The sequence below is a fragment of the Aptenodytes forsteri genome, unplaced genomic scaffold, assembly GCF_000699145.1.
Source record: "Aptenodytes forsteri isolate BGI_AS27 unplaced genomic scaffold, ASM69914v1 Scaffold120, whole genome shotgun sequence".
In the NCBI taxonomy this organism is placed as follows: Eukaryota; Metazoa; Chordata; class Aves; order Sphenisciformes; family Spheniscidae; genus Aptenodytes; species Aptenodytes forsteri.
In genome coordinates this window covers 1,534,626-1,547,785 of record NW_008795938.1, presented here as the reverse complement: position 1 = coordinate 1,547,785, position 13,160 = coordinate 1,534,626, and the positions used below count along the sequence as shown (strand labels likewise).

The window sequence follows — 13,160 nt, the reverse complement described above, 5'->3', positions numbered from 1 at the left end:
GGAAGAAAATTAACTCTATCCCTGCCGAAACTAGGACAACGTGAAAAAAAAGACTAAACCATGAGTTGCTCTGTGTGAGGCTAATGGACATCTTAAATATTGTCTTTTGTATAAATACAGATATAGCCATGATTTGGTTCTACCACTTGGTTTTGTATTAACTTCATAAGTAGATTAGACTATGTTTTGGTATGAATGTAAAATGGATCTGAAGTATGTACCCCTAGCATGCTCCTTCTTGGCACAGTACAGTAGGTATAAGTAAATAGGTACTATATAGTCAATTGTTATATAAACAATAAATTATTCAATACATCAGCTCTAGCAAACAAACTGATGGAAGCTTTTACTAAAATCAGCAGATATTACAACTAAATAGCCACCAAAGATGCATGAAAAAAGTTTCTTTATATACATAGAGAAAACTGAGGACAAATTTCGTATCCTTTTATATCAGCAAGCAAAGCACTCATAAGCACCATGTTTTGATTTTATGATACAATAGAAATACATACTATCATCTTTAAAATTCTATACCCAAGTCCTACATTATGGTTTTGGAAAAGATCAAAGTATACAGATATTTTCAAATGCATTTTTGTTGAAGCAGAACCCATAATATTCAGATTTTCTACCTTTGTTTTTATTTCTCTCTCCCCTATTTTTGATTTTTGGTGCATATTTCAATAACACCTTTTGGGATTGCATTAAACTTCAGTGGTAATTAAAAGTTAGTCAAGTTTAATATTCAATTGCAAGTTTACTATCCTTCTGTTGAATACATACCTGAATACATACCATCATCAATGATTCTAGCATCTTCAGAGAATGAAGGACGAGCACCAAGGTCTGAATTGGCAGCCATTTCAAAATCTTCTATTATTTTCACTAGCTATAAATGAAACCCAAAAAATAAGTAATGATACATTCTTCAAGGGATTTCTGAGAGTTATACCACAGATATTCATGCAAAGTTTGCTTTAAATATGTTTTTTTCCTCAGAATCTTACGAACATTTTAATGGAATATCCTGATTAAAAACAAAGAAAATAGTTCAGGAATCAAAGTAGCTCAAGTAGATTCATTTAATCTAAAGAGTTCAGCCTTCTGGACCCTTACTCTGAGAAAAATACATATGAACCGTATTATTCTTGTGAACAGTTTTACTCCTATTGATCACATTATTTTTATTTTTAAAATAGCTGAAGTTTTCCAAGGTATCTTATCTAAAAACCATAGAAACAAAAATATTTCCATATTCTTCGTAAGTTAGGAGTTTCCTGAAGTTTAAAACTAGAAAGTGAAAACTAAAAACTGACTAACCTAGACTGAGACATTTTACCGAACATTATTCTTACAAAGAACAAGTCTCAAAACTGATTTCTAATACATATGAACGTATTATAAAGGAATGACACATTGGTGTGCGCTGAAATAAGGGCAAAAAAGAAAATCTGTTTATCTTCAGGATTTGGCTAGATATCCAGAAGAAATTTTAAAATGCAAATGCAGTGAAATGCTGAAACAAAGAAAGGATATATGAAGGATGTATTTTTTTTTTAACTACAGGCTTTTAAAAATCTGGCTAGATAATCACCTTGATGAAGGATGTGATTAAATAATCCACCTTAGTGTAATAACTGTGTGTAGCTGACACAATGAGGTCCTTACATTTCTGTGAATATATGGAAGGACAGGCAATGGACACTATTAATTTGAATGATTATACAAAAAGTAGATGCTGTAGAATTACACAGTGCTACTGAACTCATTCTGTATTAAGCCATGTCTGCAGGAACTGGAAACTGACTTAGTTTTCTTGACAGGAAAAGAAAATGAAATTTTTTTTACCAGCTAGGTAAAATCAGAACCTACTGGCTCATTCTTAGATTAGTCACTCCCAGTTTGCTCTAAACTTAATAAAAAAGTTAAAGTAATGTGAAGAAATAATTGCCAGCATTCCCCATTTCACATACACCTAAAGCCTGCCACACCTGAAGTTTTAGGCAAATTAAACTAGATAGAGTATTAAAAGGTCAGTCTGTTGAAAATTTTTAACTTTTTATTATCTCTGTCATGACCTATAAAATAGTAATTCCTGAATTATATATAACATCATCCAAATGTACTATGTCCAAAATGCATTTATTTTACTTCTATATTTAGATTTATAGAGACATTAAAAATGCAAATATTTTATGAATTAAATAGGAACAGGTTCCAGAAATAGTCACATAATATTCTGCAAAGGCACAACTGCAGAAATCTTTGCCAAAAAGGTCTCCTGCTCAGCCTGAACTTTTGTGCTATTCCATTTTCCCAGTTACAGAGAAATTAAATATATTCTGCCCATTCCCTAAGAACATCACCATTCCAGCCAGCATTTGGTCCATTGTAAGTAACCATGTCAGCCAATAAATGCAGCACTAAATGTGAAAGAACTGTATATTATTCTTGATCTCTCTCAAAAAATACTAAGCAGATTTGAAAATACATCATTCCAAAATGTAAATTTTGTCTTTAGCTGAAAGAAGTTAAAAAATAAACTGTTTCAGACACAACAGCAGTCAGAACTCACCAGTTTGGTATTTCTGAAATCCTCCTCCATGTTTTCTGTTATGTTCTGTAGTGTCTGTAATTGTATATCCATTTCCTGCTGCTTTGTGGAAAAGTATTCTTTGCCAATCACTTTGGATTGAAGCTCTGAAGAAGGAAAAGTTATGTCTTCTTCATGTATTATGTTCCAAGTTACACTATCTCTAGCAGAATCTGACTTATCTTCCTTTTGCACTTGGCTTGATGCATTTTGCAGATGATCATCTTGAAATAAAAAAGAGTGCACCAACATCATTGAATAAACTGCAAACATTTAAGTACTGTAAGTAATGAGGCATAGCTGTGCTATTCCTAATAGTATGTTTTAGGAGGCAGGAATCGTCACAAAAGAAGTAAAATGTATAAAAGTTTTGATCTGTAAGACTAAAAAAGCAGGAGGTGAGTTGGGGAAAGGCTGCAGGTTTTCTGTGGGAGGTAAGAGTATTACAACAAAAGTGTATAGCTTTTTTGTCTGATTTAAAAACAAAATGGTTTACCTTTCTTCTGAAGTGCCTCAGGTGGAATTGCATTAGTAACAGAAGCTGCCATGTGATGAAGTTTTGCAGTAGATGGAATTTCAAACTTCTCATTTTGCTGTGCAGTAGCTCTCTCTTCTGCAGACTCAGGTATCATGGGCAAATTGTTAAGGATGTCACTGTCTTCAATGTCAATCACACTGATATATTCATGTTCACTCTAAACAAGAACAAGATTACAAAGAATTATACAGTATGTGTTTTGCATACATTGTTTACAGTACATTGCTAATCATTTCGTGTGTTTACCTCTTACCACTTCGAGTTGAAAGGCTTGCTTGTTTTGGAGACAAAACAACTACAGTCTTCCCTATGGTATTATACAACTGACTCATCCAGATATAAAGAACCCAAATTCATGAGGTAAGACAAACAGTATACTTAAAATGTATTTTAATCCTATGTACATTGGACCACTAACCAAATCAGGTGCATCTGACAGAAAGGACAGTAAAGGTCTCTCATTCACTTCAGTGGGGAATCTCAGGTTTAAATACATATCTGGTGGTAGTACCTCAGGGGGACTAGATGATTCTAGGAGAAAAGAATAATAGTCAGTATTGTATTTACAGTAAAAGCCACAAAACTTCAGACAAACTATTTAGAAACAGGTCTGCGTTCTCTAAATGATAAGAAAAGCTTTGATTAGCATTTCTTTTAAAAAATAAAGATAAACATTGTAGCTTAATAGGTTTCTTTAATGTTTGCTTCTAACAATAAATTACTAAGTTATTTTTTTTTTTGGTGATAAATTAGCAGAAAAGTACTCAAAGATTAAAATCAAAGCAACATGCTGCAGTCTAAATTGCTATTCATTTCCAATTCCTTCCTGAATAGGTTAAAAAAAAATAAAAATCTGCATCTTTACTTGATCCAAATAAATGATACTACTCAGCTAGAAAGACCTCTAATAAACTATCTGCAAAGAAGTCATGTGACGTAGTAAAATAATCTTCCAAATGGAACAGTGTTGAATTTTAAAAGAAAGGAAAAATTATTATGCTAATTGGTACCATAGGGAAAATACTTAAGTACTGAATTCTACGTAGTACAATTTATCAAGGATTTATAAAATGGGGGGAGAAAACCCAAACCAAAATAAATCTTCTTTAGCCCAAAATCAAAGTTACCTTCTATTTTTTGTTCTACAAACTGACCCAAAAGATGACTGACTGGGAATAAAGTTCCTACTTGAGACTGGAACATTGTTACTTGACATATAGCTACTACACAACTTAGCAGATGCATGGAATAACTGTATCATTACCTGAGCTACTACAGCTCGATTTCATGTGGAGCTGTGATCTGTCTTAGCATCCCACTGGTCAATCCACTTGCTCTACATAACACCAACCCCCCCAAGATTAAGCAGTACCAAAATCAAGCTAAAATCCACAAATGTACCTCCTCACACAGGAATACAAAAGCATAGGTATGCTGCACCATGAAAAATTCTAGCCAAACTTATCATAAACAGTATTATAATTATTTCACATTTGGTTTCACGAAGCCAGATAAATTAGCATCATCTTATCTATATCCTGCATTAAGCTACCTCATGTACAAAAAACATGTTAAAATTGTAATATTTTTATAGACTTCCCAAACAACAAATGAAGTAGAGAAAGACTGAAGCCACACCTGACACAGGAACAGAAACAGACATGACCAACTCATTTTTTTGAACTTCAGAAACCTCATTTCCAGCACTGATTCCAACATCCTGATATGATTTGAGCACTTGATAGGGAAAAAAAACAAAACCAAAATGCATGAATTCAAGGAAAGTAAAGACACTGATGGCATTATCTGAATGTACATTTCTGATTTCCCAGCTTACAATCAAAGAAAAGTTGTGGGGTAAGAGACAAGGAAACCATTTCAGTCACATTTAAAACATTGTCTAAAATGTATTTAGAAAAAGTCAAGCTAATTAAAAGAAACTTTCAGAAAAAGTCACAGCAGAACTGACTTACAGAAAGCATATGGAGACTCTTACATAAGTGCATCAGTAATATTTTTATTTGTAATTATTTTAACTAATATTTTGTAATTTATATTCCAATATCTTCTGGTTTAATACTTTTTGAAACAAAAAGTTACAGCACTAAAAACTGTTTTTTCCTTTAAAAACTTACTCCATTTTGGAAACTGACCAAATGTCGCAATTAACAAGAAGTAATACCAGAAATAGCAGCTGTAGGTCACACAGGTAGCACTTACCTGGGTCAGTATTTGTACTTGCATCTTGAGATTCTGCTGTTTTTTTTCCTGTAGAAGCCATGTAATGAAGATCTGCTGAAGTGGTAATTGCTTCCCCCATTGTGTCTAAAATGTGATAATACACAACAGGTGTCTACAAATAATGCAAAAATTAAAAATCTATGAAAGCAATAATATTGACTCAAAACTAAGGGCTCCAACAGATTTTTCTTTGCATTTCTGACAGATAATTTTAACCTTTCTCTAAGCATACTTCATGAATGATTTCAAGAAAAGCTTGTACTACCTGCCTTATGTGAATATGCAACTGTACTGAAACTTACAATTTTAAATTGAATTAAAATCAAGGCTCAGTTTGGACATGTAGTTTTTAAATTAAATATTTTAGTATGCTGTACAATAACAATTATTTGTTTAATATTTTAAAAGGGGGAGAAATATTTATGACATGTATACCTTTATTTCTTATTGATGTTTCTAGAGAGCTTTGCAAGCCAGTATTTCTCTAAGGACAAATTTCAGACAATAGATTGCATTTTGACCTCTGATAGGACTAAATATTGTGCTGAATTAATGTACTAGAAAGAATCAGATCTTTCTATAGGCATGGTCTTCCTTTCTCTAGCTAGAAATACTGTAAACAATCACTTTCTTTTAAAAGAGCCCTAAATTTTGTGTAATTAGAATATGCAGGCAAATAAAATTGGAATAATATCTTTTAAAAACAAATAAATTGATTTAGAATTGAAAGGACTAAATATTGTGCTGAATTAATGTACTAGAAAGAATCAGATCTTTCTATAGGCATGGTCTTCCTTTCTCTAGCTAGAAATACTGTAAACAATCACTTTCTTTTAAAAGAGCCCTAAATTTTGTGTAATTAGAATATGCAGGCAAATAAAATTGGAATAATATCTTTTAAAAACAAATAAATTGATTTAGAATTGAAAGCATTGTTTACAGCATTCTTTTAATGAATCACATGAACAGAAATCACTGTGAACCATAGTTACTGAAATTCACTCAACATACTATTATTATTTCACGAAGTCCATTGTTTATAAACATAAATACAAGATTATAACTTATTTTTAAGAAAACTTAAAATACTTCTATAATTTTCAGGAGAGTTATTCTGAGTTTACAGATAATTGACATGAGATCTCAAATTTGCCTGCATCTCTCCACACCAATCCCCTAAAAAATCCTCCCCAAAAAAGACTGAGTATCTGTTGTACATCCTGAAAGGTTTTCCTAATTTTCTGGGGAAAGATCCCATAAGCCATTATGCTGTATTGCCCACAGACTACACAATTTGAGTTTTTAACATCTTGATGACTACAGAGGTTTCTTTTGAAACCTAACGAACTTCTGTTCCTTGATTTATTTTATTTCAGCACTCAAAGCATTTAAAAGACGTGTACTTGCCCATTGAAATGAAAACATCATCTTGAAGGTAAGATGTAGATTTTGCTTGTTGATCCTAATATAAGGAGAAAAAGAATTATCTTAAAAAATAGTTCCAATGCCAATTAAAGGCTTTCTTGATGCTGTTAACTTTCCAATATACCTCCTTTGAGTAATGATTTGGGAAAAAAAAAAAAAAAAAAAAAAAAAAAAAAAAAAAAAAAAAAAAAAAAAAAAAAAAAAAAAAAAAAAAAAAAAAAAAAAAAAAAAAAAAAAAAAAAAAAAAAAAAAAAAAAAAAAAAAAAAAAAAAAAAAAAAAAAAAAAAAAAAAAAAAAAAAAAAAAAAAAAAAAAAAAAAAAAAAAAAAAAAAAAAAAAAAAAAAAAAAAAAAAAAAAAAAAAAAAAAAAAAAAAAAAAAAAAAAAAAAAAAAAAAAAAAAAAAAAAAAAAAAAAAAAAAAAAAAAAAAAAAAAAAAAAAAAAAAAAAAAAAAAAAAATCATTCTAACATAGTTTTCTTACCCCCTTTTTTAATTCTTCTGATCCATTCCAACTTAGTGGAATTACTGACTATGTAACATTCTTTCCCATATGTACCTTGGGGTGATCTGCAGTAACACAAATTCCTTATTCTTCTTCCAGTATATGCTATATCTGCTGTACCATAATTAACATCTCCCAGGGCTGCTGAGGGTCTCCAGCTGCTTTGCTGGACAGGGAAGTCTCAAAGAAGATATAGCATGGACCAGTAACAGAGCCTGCTGCTCTGGGTAGTGATCTAGCTTTAAACCTCACAGTGTTCTAGCTTTAAATATAGTACTTGCAAGAATAACCCCCGAATATGTTAAAAGATACCAAAAAGGCCTAGGCAAACAAACAGCAGAAGTGCATAAATCAAAACCCAGCTTGACAAAGACTTTCTCTTCTCAGTTTCTTGGCTGAGACAAAACTGACACCTCGTGCTCTCCATCCTTACTCTTATATTGTCATCAAGTAGCCTCATGTGAAAAGAGTAATGCTTGGGTCATTTGTCCTAGCGTTACTGCTAGGCTAAACATAATTTATTTTTTTTAAGCAATTAGCGTTTGTGTATATATTTACTTTAAATGTACATACAGACAAATATCCTATCAAAACAGACAAGTTCATGTCCCAGGAGAAACAAAAGCAACCTTGGAATACTTTATAAAAGTAAATCTCTTGTTTACAGGAAATGCAAGTATATGAATGAAAGATGTATACTGTTTCTAGGCTAGAGCCTAGAAGAGATTTCTATGATTTTTTTGGTTTACAGTTTCTTGCTTCTTTCTTTACTGTTAATACTTGAATGGAAAAAGGCAAAGAAGAAAACATTTTTCTATACCCCAGTCCCTGATTCAACAACCATCACTGTATCACTGATGATGGAGTCATCTGGGCAGAAGGACACACTTGGTTTCTTCTTTTCCTCCTTCTCTTTCATTTGTGTCTTATCACGCCTCTTTTGTCTGTCAATATATTAATTACAAATAAAAAATAAGAACTGCACTGAAATAATAAAAATACCTATCACTTTTTTCTAAGAAAAATCACTATTAAGAAATATACACTGAAATAAAGGTGGAAAAGACAAACACAACTGTTGCATGCAGATCAGCTCAAAGCACTACTTTTGCCTACCAGAAAACTACATAAAATTGTTGTAGGAACTCAAAAATACTGAACAATTGCACCAAAATTTGTTAATTATCTAATAAGCTATTTATATCAAATATTACAAACTGCATAACATTCCACATCTATATTTTGTGTATAATAAAATAATCATTACTACACAAAATGCCTGTAAGGAATCTATAAGAAACACTTCAGCAAGAAACACACCTCTTATCGTTGAAACTTTCTAATTAACTATTTTACTAAAAAAGTGGCAAATTTTCTTTTATGGTAGTAGATTGTAAGATGACAATTGTAGCTTCAAGCACTTCAGCTGAAAATATCAAAACAGCTATTCTAAACTCCAGCTGCAGTTACTTATATATCAATTGTTTTTCACCTTAAGAGTGAAAAACTCCTCTTAGAGTCTGTGTTCCCAACTGCCAGAGTTAAAAGCATCATAATCAGAAGCAAGTGTTCTGTTCTAGATGCAATGATGCCATTAACTCTTCCATGGAAAACACAGATCTGTGAAACGTCAGGAACCTATTGACATTACATAAGAACTGAACAAAGATATGCATGCAGCTTAAACAAACTGTTGTAACTGCTTGTGCAATCAATTAACACAGTATAAATCAAATTTCAAAAGTCATTAATAATATACCTAGCAAAACAAAATAAAACAGCCCTTCAGCAGGAATTTTGCTAATCACTGTCTAGATTCAGAAGCAGAGCCTATATCTTGAATTATACTGAAAGAGCGTAACCCTTTCCTTCTTGAAGATTACTACTAACAGTGACGATATGCAGCGCAGGCAGTAGCCTATTAAGATTCATTGTGTAAGCAGCAAAGCATTTCATAAACAGTATATAGCAAACAGCCAGTTGACAAGACTTTAAACCACAGATACCAGTATGAAAAACATTTCCCCTTGAATCTTCTTCCTATCAGCCTGCCAACAGCAACAACCCCTTTCATACCCTAATGCTATACTTCTCCTGCTGTGTCTTTACTAATATTTGCTATTTTATTCTTCTTCAATAGAATTATAACCAATCCCATTTCATTTGAAGCTGTTGTAAAAACTCCCATTGATTTCAAAGCTAGAAGTATAGTGTACCAGTAAGTCTTTCAAAATGAAGACCCACTTTAAAAGTTTGGCTTGCCTTTTTCTATTACTCTGCACATCTCTTAGTTCAAATGGTTCAACATCAGTTTTTAGTAACTGGATAGGTTCAGTTTGGTCTTGTCCAAAGGAAGTACTGGGCACTGTATGATGCTGGTGGCGTTGCTCAAATGCAATGAGATCCTGAAGTGGAATGAGTTTTGGTGCCTGAAAGTGTTCAGAGAGAGAAAGAAGCAAAAATGAAACAATGATAAAGGAAAACAGAGAGGGGAACCCCAGTCAGACTGGATGAACGGAGCAAGTCCAGTTTGGATCGCAGTTACACAAACACAATTGCTGTAGCAATTTGTGGAGAAAGTGAAAATGTAGTATTAACAGCATTAGACCAGAATCTCAGCTAATGTGTACATGTGTAAACTATTTTCTGAAAGTAAACTAAAAGATACTAATTTTCTCCACAGAATGTATTTCACTTGTATTTGCATTTCTAATGTATGTAGTTGAGTATGAAGGTAGGAACCGTGCAATGTAGTCAAGAACTGAAGCAGCAGCTTTCAAGGAAAAATGTTTCCATTCTTTTCAACTGGAATGGGCAAGCATATGAGAGTCTACCAGAACAACATTTTTCAAAATGTCAAGTTCTTGACATCCAGAAGATAAGGTTTTCTTACCAAGCTTTTTAGCATTCCATTTCTGCGCTTACAAAATAGGATTTCTTACTGCATTCTTTGTATTTCTGTAAATAATTCTATTTAAATTTCTGTAAAAACTATTTTTTACCATATAAATATTATCCAGTATTTTAAATAGTAAATTCCTTACAATCATTATTAATGGGCCGAATGTTAATGAACTATGGAATGTGGAATCAATCTAAGGTTGTTAAAAACATTTCCAAGCTTGCAGCTTGCCTCACATTGACATGCCAATAAGGAGGTACCTTAGTTGCAGATCTCTTCTGGTAGCTGCGCTGAACACTTCCAAATTCCATACTTTGGAAACATTAACTTATTTTTGATGAATAAGAAACCATGAAGCCGACAAAACCCTACAGCTTAGAAAAAGATATTATTAAAATCCAGTACCTTCTTTTTTTGAGGTAAATTAGCATGGAGTAGTGATATTCCTGCGTGCTGTAGTGTTTCTCTGCAGTCAGTCTCCTTTGTTACAGGTTTAACAGGTATTAAAGTAGTAGAGATTGGCTGTCTTACAACTGATGGGAGTCTAGGTACTGGGTCAAGTTGCAAGTGCAACAGTGGAATACCAGCCAGGTTCTGAGTGATCAGTGCTTTGTCCATATCCGCATTTGCAGAGAACTGCTGCCGAGGTGAAACTTCTTGCTGTCTTTCATACTGATCTAGATTCAGGTGTTTGGGAGGTCCCTTATGCACAGATTCTGCCCATCTTTTCTCTTCCTCATGCATTTGCCTTGGGATCTCAGGGTCATATCTACTCATGTTCAAATCTGCTGCTGACTTACTCTTTCTTGGTGTGTATGATGACTGCTGGTTCCATAAGGAATCTGATGAACTCCAAGCTACTCGTGGTACTGGGGGTGGTCTAGCAAAAGCTGATGACATTTCTATTGGATGTAAAAATGCTGGTTTTAAATGATAACCTGATTCAAGCTTAAGCAAAGGAAATCCATTTGAGTAATTCAGGTTTTTTTCAACAGGGATAAGCTTGGGTGTTTTCTGGATGTCTGAGGAAGGAGCTAGGAGATGAAGCGGTTTAGCAGGTGCTGAAGAATGCAAATCTTGAGACAGTGGCATAAATCCTGTATCTCTGCTGTGGCTTTCTAATAGGCTTAAAGAAACATTCACATCCAGATGATTCTAAATCAGAAAAGCAAACAAAACAGCATTTACGACTATCTTGAAATAGCAACCATGCACTAAATATGCACAAAAATGGTATAAATCTTTTTTATCTACAGCAATCACTACAAAAACATTTCCTAATTTACCAGGACAGATAACATATCAGATATACAGAACAGTCTTCATAAATGACACTTTGATATACCTACTTTTATATGGCCATTGTTGCTTTCATCTCTTAAACTATTCCTTGGTTGAAAATCAAAGTTCTTTTGAGCTGGTTTTCCTTTATCTTCTTGAGTGGGCAGTTGTGTTTCCAGAGAACCATTGCCTTCCGCAGTGTGTGGGGGCTGCATTCCTTCCAGGTGAACAGATTGATACTGTTGCAAAATTTGTTGCACATTTGGCAGGTTGGCAAAGGATGACTGCACTATTTGCATTAAACTCATGAAGTTGATTTGCTGTAGCTGAATACACACACACACACAGTTAACACAGTAAACAACATTAACAGGAATCTTATCAAAAATTCTATGTCTAGGCCATGTTATAACTGTTCATTATCCTGTTAATATAGGTGACAAAATAAACAACATCCCAAAGTTTCAATAATGATTCACTTCTATGATTGTTTATTGTACCGGACTTTCTTTTAAGATAACATTAAATACCTGCCACAGACAGGTTATGCTAAAGCAAGACAGATTCCTTCACTTTTTTTGTGAAGTTTGAGTAAATGTAAGGTCACACAGAATTGCCTCAATGTACTAACAAAAACTAAATCCTAGTATAGCTGCAAAGTTATTACAGCTTCAGAATTTTTCCTAATCTATACTATTAGAGCACCCTGCATTATGTGAACATACTCAAACTTTTATTATTATATAACTCATTTTCTTGAGTCAAAAGCAAGAGTTAAGTCTAAAATAAGTTTTCACGGTAGTTTACGTGGAACTGGAAATCTCTTTCAAAAACAATCACACAGAGAATACCTTTAAAACAGCAATTATCCCCACTGTTTTAAATAATGCAGTTTATACTGTGAACACTATTTTCAATAATGAGATGCTCTCACCTGAACTAACTTAAACATTTCATCCTGGAGCATCTGCCTGACAGTTTCTGATGTGTTTAGTTTCTCTTCTGTAGGAACTTCTTTCTTGACTTCTTGCTTCTTTGCACCAATGGAAGTATTGGAGGCAACACTTGACATAGTTGACACAACAGTCTGAGAAGGCTGTCCATCACTTAAAGAAATCTTTATGTTACTTGAGAAGAGAAGGAAAAGAACAAATCTATTAAAAACATTCATAGTTCAGAACACCTATACTAGGTTGCCTTAAATCAATCCAGAAAATTAAAGATATTTTCATTTTTCTAAAGCATAATTAATTTATAGGAACAATTTAATAATTAACACTACACAATCTTCATTGGCGAGCATGTATGACATCTTTTTCCTAATGCTTCCTAATATACTGAATGAAAAACAGTATTAAAGACTTAAGATCTATCCAATTTTTTAGTCACAAGGGTATCTGAAATGTTATCTCAACTAGAGATACTGGCAGAAAACAATGACTTGACAGAAAGAGGGCCTGGTTAGTCATAAAACCAAACAGCTGACGGAAAATGGAGAAGGACATTATTAGCTGAAATGAGAGAGATGGCAGATTCACTTTCATTCAAAAAATTAAATGTGCCTTTATATATTTGGAATTAAAAATCAACAACAAAATTTCAGATCAGAAAACAAAATTAAAATAACATATACCAGGTAATACAATATATTCAATTTTCTCACAGTGATAATAGAT

General features: G+C 32.8%; 1 protein-coding gene across 1 annotated transcript in view; it reads right to left on the bottom strand.

Annotated features, from left to right (window-relative positions):
• The window catches only part of CUNH5orf42 (chromosome unknown C5orf42 homolog), a 66,773-nt gene that overhangs the window by 13,238 nt on the left and 40,375 nt on the right, over window positions 1–13,160 (bottom strand). Inside the window, exons 31-42 of the mRNA XM_019473643.1 lie at window positions 12,419–12,611; window positions 11,553–11,810; window positions 10,609–11,358; window positions 9,564–9,730; window positions 8,122–8,245; window positions 6,783–6,837; window positions 5,355–5,459; window positions 4,773–4,871; window positions 3,553–3,665; window positions 3,093–3,291; window positions 2,579–2,820; window positions 799–892 (exon numbers count right to left, since the gene is read on the bottom strand). Coding sequence (XP_019329188.1) covers window positions 799–892; window positions 2,579–2,820; window positions 3,093–3,291; window positions 3,553–3,665; window positions 4,773–4,871; window positions 5,355–5,459; window positions 6,783–6,837; window positions 8,122–8,245; window positions 9,564–9,730; window positions 10,609–11,358; window positions 11,553–11,810; window positions 12,419–12,611 — 2,399 coding nt within the window. The remainder of the gene's footprint in view (window positions 1–798; window positions 893–2,578; window positions 2,821–3,092; window positions 3,292–3,552; window positions 3,666–4,772; window positions 4,872–5,354; window positions 5,460–6,782; window positions 6,838–8,121; window positions 8,246–9,563; window positions 9,731–10,608; window positions 11,359–11,552; window positions 11,811–12,418; window positions 12,612–13,160) is intronic.